This window comes from Tauraco erythrolophus, chromosome 3, assembly GCF_009769465.1.
Source record: "Tauraco erythrolophus isolate bTauEry1 chromosome 3, bTauEry1.pri, whole genome shotgun sequence".
NCBI classification, from domain to species: Eukaryota; Metazoa; Chordata; class Aves; order Musophagiformes; family Musophagidae; genus Tauraco; species Tauraco erythrolophus.
Window position 1 is genome coordinate 53,082,892 of NC_141467.1, and position 11,127 is coordinate 53,094,018.

Below are 11,127 nucleotides of genomic sequence, written 5' to 3' on the forward strand. Positions count from 1 at the left end.
TCTGACCTCAGTAGAAAGATCAGCGTTCAGGGGAGAAAGATAATTTCTTTTAAAGTGTGCACTTACTGCTGCTGATGAGTAGCTTTTTTTAGATTTTGTTTTCAGCCAATAGATGCATTCAGATCAAAGAACATTAGAGAAGTCTTGTTTTCTATTGTTTTGATATTGTGATTTTTTTTTTGATGTGTCAGTGTTCAGACCAGTCTGCTAATAGACTTGTCTCAACCTTTTGGATAACTCTGCCAGATGTGAATTTCTTCCCAGACTGAATCGACCTGGATACACAACATGCACAACAGCACCGCTGGAACTCCGCATACGGCTGGAACATGTAATGAGACTTTGTCCACACAGCCACTGAGCTCCCAGTTTTCACTGGGCGTGTTGGTGCTGCTGGCTCTCCTCATGGTGTTGCTAGCTCTGGTCACCATCCTCGGAAACGTCCTGGTGATCTTTGCTTTCATCCTGGACAGAAATCTCAGGCATCGGAGTAACTATTACTTTCTCAATCTTGCTATTTCTGACTTTGCAGTGGGTAAGTCACAGCCATGGAGGCATGTTATATTTGTTTCCTAGGAGTCTTAGGAGAAGCGAGGGGGCTTCTTTTGCTGGGTGGTTTCTTCTAAGAGAACTATTTTCCAACTATGTGTCTGGAGAAAGGGTAAGGAATGGTGGAAACTGCATGAAGTATTCTAGCAACCTGTTATGTCTCGAAATATGTTATAATGAGGAATGCATCCTTTTTCATATAAATACTTTTAACATTGCTTCAGGAAAAAGAAGCAACTATTGTACATGGATACAAATGGAAGGAAAGAGGTTGTTTGCTGAAGTTTATGATTTGCCTTTGCTCTTCCTGTAAGATTGTTCACCACACACTTCAGAACATCTTTATATTTGACAGTGTTTTCTTAAACAGCTATCTGTGGTATATCCAGTTAAGTTAATTACTTCTTTTCATAGTACTAATGGCTTATGAGTGTGCTGCACTACGACAAAACACTTTACCACTATGACTTTTTACTGGATTCAACTCAATGCAGGCTAGAGATCAGATGGCTTGCCTGATGCCAGTAACAGACTACCTGGTTTCCTTGTTAGTTCCCTCTCCCCATAGTGTCACTGCAGAGCCTTGTGGAGCCTTAAGGTGCCGTGGACCCAGTCCTGGTGGGTGATGCCAGGTGAGGAGGTGGGTGCGTCAATGCCTCGTGCAGTGCTCCATCAGGCTTCAGGCCAGGGAAACAGCTCGCATAGCAGAGAAAGCCTGACAAAAACATGGTTCTGCGGAAGATGTTCCAGCAAACATCTTGACTTGAGGCTAGCAAGGAGGTATTTCTGCACACAAGTGCTTCCTCTTCAGGACAGTCACAGAGACCAGTATTCACTAAATCATGAGGAAGCAAATAGCACTCATCGACCTACTCCACTATGGGCAATACCTTCCCCCTTAACTGCTGTTCCTTTGCCAGTGCTGTGTCGTGAAGCGTATTAGTTTAGCCTTTAAGATTTTCCTTCATTTGTGCCATTCATTACCTGTGGTGCCTAATTCTGGGGCTCGACCCATGGAGCAGGAACCAAATGATGTGTGTTGTAGCCTTTGCTTCCCTGCTCCAGGCAGACAATTTGCTAGAGCTGCCATTTCATTGTTCAGGTCTTCTGCAAAAGTCTGTTTCTCCTCATATCTTACAGTTTAGTCAAGAGATTTCAATATCTACCTTTGACATCGGTTCTTGTTTATGGCTGGTGCCTCATGGACTCTTAAATCAGCCAAGACAAAATGATTGGTATCAGCATTATGTTGACCTGTAGACCATGGAAATCTAAGACTTTGTCTCTGGGATCAGTCAGAAAACACTTTGTTTTCTGAAGCTGCTGTGGAATTTTTTTTATTTCTTAGAAGTCTGGAATCTTTCCAGGCATGTGACTCATGTATTTTGCATCCACTAATTAGCAAAATTGAGAACAGTTTCAAATATAAATGCTTAAAACCTCATTCTTGCATCTGTATTTATATCTATAGCTAAAAGCAGTTATTACTTTTTGACATGGTATCAAATATTGATCCTGTTGAAAGATGATGAGAGCAGTAGCTGTCATCAGCAACTATGGAAAATGAGTATTTTGTACCAAAGTGAAGCTGCTTGTATTTAACTTGGCTAAAACAAGCCATCAGTATTGAAAGTGCTCTGCACATTTCCCTGTTGATAACAGTCTGTCAGCTCATTGCCCAGAGGTTTATTGTCAGTGTGCCACATCACCCTGGATATGTTCAGTAACTCCTGAGATCTTGATGGACATATTAAAAAAGAATAATCTAAATAGTTTAAAATGGATCATGGAGCTGTACATAGTTTTATATTTGTCTCTGATGGATCAGCGTTTTCAGAAATGTGACATCAGATATTGCACCATACTTCTGGAAAAAGATAAGTGATAAACTGAAGCTGCTGGCTTTCTTATAAAAGTACTTCCATGGAAGAAGGCCTTCTGGAGAAAAGACAAATGTAACAAACCACAAATAGTTCTGGAGTTGATCTCAGCTGCAGAACTAGCATGAGATTAAAACACCTCTCAAAAGTGGGAGAGGGCTTAATTCCTCTTCTGTGTCTGCTCTATCTTTGATAGAAGAGGTTTCCAGATACCATGCAGACTCTCCAATATATTGTCCCTAGCTTACAAATGCTAACCAATCTTACATTAACAACTGACATTAGCAACATTGTAGATGTGTTTGGAGGAAGACACTAACACAGATAAAAGATGAGAGAACATACAGCAATGAGGTCATATGTCAGAGCGCAATCACAGTGCATATATGCTGCGGCACCAATTATCTATCTTTAGAAACTGTAAGTTGATTAGACTGCAGTTTTCTTCTTCAGCAGATTCTTCTTTGCTGATTTGGCCTGAGCTTATCCCCAATGATCACTATACACAAATACGCTAAGATTGAATACATAGAGATTTACCATCAGATTTCATAAGAATTTCTGTATATAAATTACATATTCACCTTAATAGATTGATTTTATTATTTTATTTTATTTTATTTTATTTTATTTTATTTTATTTTATTTTATTTTATTTTATTTTATTTTATTTTATTTTATTTTGTTTTGTTTTGTTTTGTTTTGTTTTATTTTGTTTTATTTTATTTTATTTTATTTTATTTTATTTATTTATTTTATTTTTTTAGCCAAACACCAGAATGGTTTCTCTCTCTGCTTCCAGGACTACCATTTGCGATCCATATGAACTGTATGGTGTCTCTGTGATTGCTTTCCATAGGTGTGTTCTGCATGCCTCTCTACATCCCTTACTGCCTGACGGGGAAATGGCACTTGGGAAGAGGTGTCTGCAAGCTCTGGCTAGCTATGGACTATCTCCTGTGCACAGCTTCAGTATTTAACATTGTTCTTATCAGCTATGACCGTTTCCTGTCCGTTACTAAAGCTGTGAGTACCCCATTCATAGCTTTTCTGATTTTGTCACAAGATCATTGGTGGATTATACCCACCAACCTTTGCCATGTTGGTGAGTATAAGCCCAGATTTAATCAAGATAATAGCCCTCAAAATGTGCCAGCATGTGGAGATTATTAGATATTTGCCGCTAGTAGTGGTGAATGTTCTGCATTCAGCATGTTCCAGCCCAGAGCTGATCAAACAGGACTTTTCTCGCAATTTCTGCTGCAGGTTGCTGTTGTGCTACTGCCTGGAAAGCAGGCTGAGGGGTGAAAAGGGTAAGACAGGAGGCTGGTAAAAAGGGGACAAGGAAAGAGGAAATTCAAAGTATAGTGGATTTGAATTTGGACCTAAAATCATGCATGGGAGGAAAAGGCAGTGGGGCTGGGGCAGTGAGCTGAAGGACACCAGGGAGCATGTCTAGGCCTCAAACGTGGCCCCAGATGATCCTGGAGAAGATCGAGAGCAAGAGCTAATGGAGCAGAGAGTGGGACAAAGGACAGACTGCAGTGACTGCCTGGGGGCAGATGGCAATAAGCTCCTCTCGTCACCTGGGGCAGAACTCCAAACCAGATGTGGTCTGTGTCTCTGCTTTCTGTGGAGCATCCTACCCACCCTACATGTGCTTAATGTCTTGGTTCATGCTAAGGATGGAGATCAGCATTTCTCGCTAGTCACTCTGTTGGCTCAAGTGCAGGGAAATGTTGGGGAGAGCTAGAGGTTCCAGCTATTTGGCGATGTATGAGGAGGTCAATATGATGTTATATGACAGAATTTAGTTTTATTTTTGTTAATTATAATATTTTAACTTATTATAATTACCTTTTTATTATATTTTATTATTTTATGTTATTTTTTAAAAAACCTGGGAAATCAAACACCAAAACATCTTGCACCTAAGAATCATTACACTGGAAAGCCAAAGACTCAGTATTTACAAAGTGAAAAATTAAGACCACCTGCACAAACGTAGCTAAGACCTTTGGACATTTATATCATAGTCTTTAATGACATTAACTCATACTTTTTTTTTTTTCCAATTCGATATCTAAACTCCCAGAATTACACATTCACCCTGTCATCCTGTGAAAGGGATGGAGCAGGACGTGAGCTACAAAGTATCTGTCTGTTCTGCAACATATAGTGGAAAAGATGTACTAGCCCAGGAGTAAGGGGAGAAGGAAGAAAAGGTATGATTTTGTGGTTTCACCAGCTAAATGACGCATTGCAGAACTAAAATTTGTTCCTGCCTCCTAATGAAATGTGCAATAAGCAATTTTCTCAAAGGTGGGTGTTACATATATGTGCCACATTTTCTATTGACTGCTCTGCCACACACAGTCCTATTTGCTTGAAAATGCTGTAAAAAGCAGCGTGGCTGTCAGTGAATGGAAGTCATGCTCTGAACAACTGTAAAATGTTAATTACTCTGGCACTTCAGATCACAGATGTCTCAAACAAGGCATACCAAATTACCAGGTACTGATGGAATATAATTTTTCATTGCATGGACCAAGGACTCTAGCACAGTTACATTAACCTGTAGAGAGACGATCCCATGCTATGTCAACATCGATGAATTAAACATACTTGGGTGAGCTTCAGCTGATCAGCATAGCTGCAGCTCTAAATTATCAAGGGCTCTGCTAAATTCCTCTTCTGCTACTTCTGTTGATTCCAAAACCTGTCTCTACAGGTGTGACCTTTTTCTTTTTTTTCCCTCATAGGTGTCTTATAGAGCCCAGCAAGAATAACGTCCAACCGTGTTGTCGAGATGGTGGCCATCTGGGTCTTTGCCTTCCTCCTCTACTGCCCAGCCATCCTCTTCTGGGAGCATGGGGCCGGACACAGCGTGGTAGCGGCGGATCAGTGCTACGCCGAGTTCTTTAACAACTGGTACTTCCTGCTGTTCGCGTCCACTCTGGAGTTCTTTGTGCCGCTGCTCTTGGTGACCTACTTCAATGTGCACATCTTCCACAACATCCAGAGGCGCCAGCGGCATGGCAGCACGCAGGACTGTGAGCGTCCAAGGAGAAGCAGCAGCCTGTCCTGGAGATTTTGCCTCTTGCCAAGGCCAGGAACATCTACTCCATCGGAAGCAGAGGACAGTGTTTCTTCCTCCACGAGGCCAAAGAAAGAGTCTTTGGTAACTGAGAGCTCATCTCCATCCAGACGCAATTCTGTAACCCCAGAAAATGACTTTTCTGTTTCTTTCTGTGCAAGGACTGAGTCAAAACTGCAGCGGGACAAGAAAATAGCGAAGTCACTTGCCATAATTGTATGTGTCTTTGCCATTTGCTGGGCCCCATACACTTTACTAATGATTATTCGTGGGGCCTGCCAAGGAAAGTGCATCCATAACTCCCTGTATGAGATAACTTTTTGGCTTTTGTGGATCAATTCCTCTTTGAACCCATTTCTCTACCCTCTCTGTCATGTTAAATTTCGAATGGCTTTCATGAAAATATTATGTCCCAAAAAGTTTGCAACATTGAGAGCAGGCTCTTTTTAGAAGGAAAAAGAAAAAAAAAGCTCAAGAGCAGCTGGCTGAGGGATGTAAGTAGTCACAGTTTGAAATGAGAGTCTCTTTTGGGAGATTAGTCTAGTTAGAAAGCCAAGACAAGGAGAAATAGAAATTCCATTAAATGTCCTCCTTCAGACACACATGCATGCCCAAATTTTATGTACTTTTTCCAGGATATTGCCTCTGTCTGACTTCACCTAGTAGTCTTATCCACATTATCTTCATCCTGGTTGTTACGATACTATCTTCAATTGAAGTACAGCTTATATTTGTGTTCAAGGGTGGTATTAGTTAAAAATACAACAAATGCGGATATTTTGCCGTAAGGTCAATAGTATTCTAAAGTTAATATCTCCTCTATTCTATTTCTTTTGAACAGTTTGTACTGCATTCAGAAGCATTTTTTCCTTATTATAAAACAACCAGTTAAGTTATGACTTTAGTTGTCAGGCACATAGCAGGATCACTTCCTTTCACTAAGGCTGTTTGGACATCAGGGGAAAACCGGGACTACTTTTAAAACCTCAAGTGAAGGTGTTCTCTGCAGAAGGGCATTAATCTGTGTACTTACTCAGATGCAGCAGCAGAGAATTTAGTTGTGTAAAGCATTTATGTGCATCTCCAGCTATTCTTCAAAAACAAGTCTTCTAAAGCTATGGTTTAGAGAGATCACAGAAAAGAGAAGTATTTGTTCTTACTTCTTGAGGGAGAAAATCTGCTGTTGCTGACCCAGGGGAGGATGTGTGCAGCAGTCTGAGCAGCTCTAACACTGCATAGCCCCCTCTGAATCGTTTTGTGACTCCCAATGAAGCTCTAACCCTTACTGTGAAAAATGCTGGCCTTACAAGCCCTGCTCACTTCCAAATATGATGTAACGCACAGGGACTAACTCGACTCCACACCTGAGCAAATCCCCATTCGGTTCAGCGTGCCAATGGGCAAGCAATTTGAATAATCGAGAAACAGGCTGAATGGGAATGTTATAGAATCATAGAATCATAGAATCGTCTGGTTGGAAGAGACTTCAAGATCATTGAGTCCAACCATTCACCCTGCACTGTCAGGGTCCCTAAACCATATTGCTCAACACCAAATCTACACGGTTTTTAAACACCTCCAGGGATGGGGACTCCACCACCTCCCTGGGCAGCCTGTTCCAATACTTCACAACCCTCTCTGTAAAGAAATTCTTCCTGATATGTTATATCTCATTTGTCTTCTTCTGTACGTCTATTTCTGTTACAAGCCCTTTGTTGGAGGTTATGATAAATGAGTGAATTTCTCACATACTGTGTAAAGCTGTGTTCGGTTTACTGCATGAGTCAGGAAGATGACTGACCTTGATGACTATCTATAGTACGCGTGGTGACTTAGCTGAGACAGCATGCAGGTAATCTTCTTCCACTATGCAGTTTCAAAGCTGTTAAGAGTCATTTAGTTGCACAATTCTGGAATCAGCAGGTACTATATTCCTTACTAAACAAACAGGTATAGCTCATTAAAATATAAATAGTTTCTTTTCATCACACTGTTGGTAAGCATAAGGCCAGCAGATAAATGGAAGAATAAATACTAAAGAAATGGGAGAGGTAGTGGATGACCTTTTTATCTTCCAATTGTATTTAGTGTATATTCATATAGTATATTAGTATATTTTACATAATACTCTTCTGAATGTTCTCTTTCTGGGCTGAACTACCACTTAATCACAGTTATTTTTCTTGCCATACTATGTGATAATCTACACTCATCTTCTCACACAAATTACAGATATATTCACTAATGTAGCAAGGGTGTCTCAAACATGAGCTGAGAACTGTAAGAGTCAACAGAAAGTACTTCAAAGACCTGGGTTTTAAATACAACTTTGCTGAAGATTTTAGTTATGGGATACAACATATGAACCAAAAATAACATAATGTAAAGAATGCTTGAAAGTAATATGTAACTTTTTTAAAAAAAACCCACAAACACTTAAAGAGAAGAATCTCAATTTTGGTATTTTTACAGTTTTAAAATGCTAGGAAACACTGATGGGTAGTCAGCCTTTTGGGAGTAAACTTGCCCAAGATTCAGGTGTGAAGTGCTGAGGAAGGAGGATGGAAACATGAATGTTAGTTCAGAGTCAGGAGAATGATGGCCAGGAACACAGCCTTTATTTGACTGTCTAATCACTAGTAAAAATCAACATTATGACAAAACAGCAAGAAGGTGTACTTCCATTGACATCGACTCCGGGCAGACCAGGTGACTACCGAGCCCAGCCTGGTCTTGCTCCACTGTCACACTCAGCTGTTGAGGTGAAAAGTTCTCTCCTTCTACAGTGTCTATCCCATTATAATTTCCTTCGGGTTGTTTTATTTGTTTGTTTGTTTTCTTTCTGTGACATTTCTTTTTGGACTAACATAGATGAAAATGTAAAGTTATGAAGCCTATGGTGTAACTGACAGGTTTACAAAACATATTGGTTTTTCTACCTCTTCCCAGCATTCTCTGAATACACTTATTTGTTCTTTAGACTAGATACAATCTTTTAGTTGATGCCCAAACATCACTGGACATTATAGGATCTTGGTCAATGATTTGAGCTTGTAATTACTGCTAAAAGTCAACAGATATATTCAAAGCGGATCAGAACACAAAGCACAAGTGCCCACTACACCCATCTGTTTTTCTTTAAGTGCAGTGCGTATCAGTTTTTTACCCAACAAAGTTTTTGTCATTCTTTTAAAATACAACTTGTGGAGTCAGTAATGTTGAACATGTGCAAACAAATCCTTTTGTGTCAGCTTTAAGAGCAAATGGCTCTCAGTACTTTATACATGCTTTCATAGCGTTCGCAACAGGGAGTTAAAGATCTCATTCTGATTAGCTTATCTATAAATTAAGCCTTTAACATGTGTAGATAAGGACACATACTCTTATATCTATGACATGTTATATTTTTTTTGTTCTTCCTTTTCCTTGCTGCCGTCTGTTGCTTGCTTCTCATACCAGCCCGGTCTCTGCCACACCTGGTTGGTACAGGCCAGAACAACAGCTGGATGCTTTAATGAACAGGGGCTCATTTTTAAGCAGCCTGAGGCCTCGTGAAGTCTGCGACACTGCCCTGTGCACGGCATAGGAAAGGCAAGTTGGAGTTGGTTGACGGAAGATGCCGAGCACCAGGCTTGCTCCTCAGAGGGGCAGTGACACATGTAACCCTACCTCCACTTGGGCTTACTTGACGTGCTAGGAGTCGACAGACTAATTACTCTAACTGGACAGTGCTTCTTGACGCAAACTTGGTTTCAGGGGCGTGGGCAGACATTTCAGCAATATCTCTGGCTTGTTTCTGGCACTGTTTGCAACTGTACTGGGAAATGAGCTGGGAATCTAGTTGCTCTTGTCTCTCTCACTTTTGGTAAGCTATAGTTTGTAAGATAGAGGAGCAAGAAAGAAGTTGATGGACAAGAAAAACGGAGCGATTTAGGTGAGAGGCTGGATTGGTCTCTTTATCCTTCCGATGTAGAAACTATTTGCAACAGAGAAGGGCACAGGATCTCTGTACATTGTACTCCTTACCCTCCAGCCAAGCAGCAGAAATATTGGGAACTGTCAGAGGGAGGATTAGTCCAAGAAGGTGTGATCATGGAAGTACTCCAGTGCCACTGACGAACACTAGTTCTTGTGAAATGTGGGTCCTTGGGGCAGTTGCAGAATGCCAATGACATGAAATTATCCCTACCCCTGCTCTGAACCCATGGTCAGTGCAGGTACTGCAAACCATGAGGTCCGTGCTGATGAAAGGCATCAGTAAGGGTGCAGGTCAGAGGGAAAGGTGATCAATGCAAATTTTAATTCTCCCTTGGATTGACGGAATGATATGGGACTTTTCACATATGCATTATTTGGTGAGAGTGACCAGACAACCTCCTTTCTTTCTCAAGCATTAAAAAAAAAACATAAAAAACCCAAATCCTATTTCAAAATACCAGAATAAAACTCTACTTTGAAGTACAGAATTTACTTGAAAATTGCTATGAAAATGTATGAAGAGAAAACTTTTATAAACACAATTCAGATGTGTATCAAAGTGCAAAAGCTAGAGTTGAATAAAAGACAGTGTCATGCTTTTTAGGAGGATTCTAGAAACATGGCTTTTTTGGTTTCACTACTGAAAAATAGCATAGTCCTTCATAAAAAAATCTTATTTGGGCTCTAACCAAAAGAACTAATGAAGAACATCTTACTGAGCAAATCTTAGTAAAGAATAATTGAGTCATTGCTGTTTATGTGAGGGCCCTGTGGGCACCTAATCGGCCATGGCCAACCTCACCTGGATCCCCACCCCTGGCACCAGCCATGGTTCCTGGAGCACCATGAGACTGGGCAGGTCCTGGTCCGAGCTACGTGAGTGTCTGTGGGCTGCTCTCAGCTCTGCCTTTTGCAATTTTTTGAGGTTTTGACTGGACTTTCAAGATTGGCCTCAGACTCAGCTTGTCACCCCATGTTTGTGTTGTGATCTCCCCTAGCTGTACCTCAGGAACCGAAGTTTTCCACAGTGGTATAGTCTGTGATATTGCTTGTCTCTCAAAAAGAAATCACACAAGTGACTTCCAAGAAAATCCAGTCCGATCAGGGGCTCCCCAGGAGGCTCCCAGCTCTGCCTGCCAAGGGCCTCTTGCCCTTCTTCCCCCAAAACGATTCCGGATCCCACCCTTTCCTTTTATTTATTTTATCAAGTTACCATGGCATGTCGTGCAGCGCTATCCTACTACTCTGTAGTTATATCAGTCTTCCCTTAACTATTGCATCCTTCAATGCTGTTTTTTTCCTTGCCGTCTCACCACATTCCTTGTATTCCTGCAGAACTCGGTCTCCCATATCGCATCAGGTAGTTCAAGTTCCTCCGTACTGTTGTAGTGCCTGTAATTTTGCAACAGCATGTATTTCTGTGTGCCTTGCTTGACATTTCCCCAGGGATATCCATACAGCTTTTTCACTAAACATATCATAGATCTGATTACTGTTCTCACATTACTGTTTTCTTTCTCATTTCCTGTACTGTAAACATATCTTTCTTTTTAAGACAACTACACAGAAAATGAGTATTCCCTGGGTAAAACCTGTTGTTGTTAACATGTTAGCAGTCTAACA

At 40.8% G+C, this 11,127-nt stretch overlaps 1 protein-coding gene across 1 annotated transcript; it reads left to right on the top strand.

The window, feature by feature from the left end:
• The first annotated feature begins 256 nt into the window (after window positions 1-256).
• HRH4 (histamine receptor H4) lies at window positions 257-5,976 on the top strand. The gene is given in 5 exon segments (XM_086609304.1): window positions 257-535; window positions 3,289-3,455; window positions 5,192-5,213; window positions 5,216-5,646; window positions 5,707-5,976. Coding segments are annotated over 5 exon segments (1,137 nt in total). The 5' UTR covers window positions 257-288.
• Window positions 5,977-11,127: the final 5,151 nt, after the last annotated feature.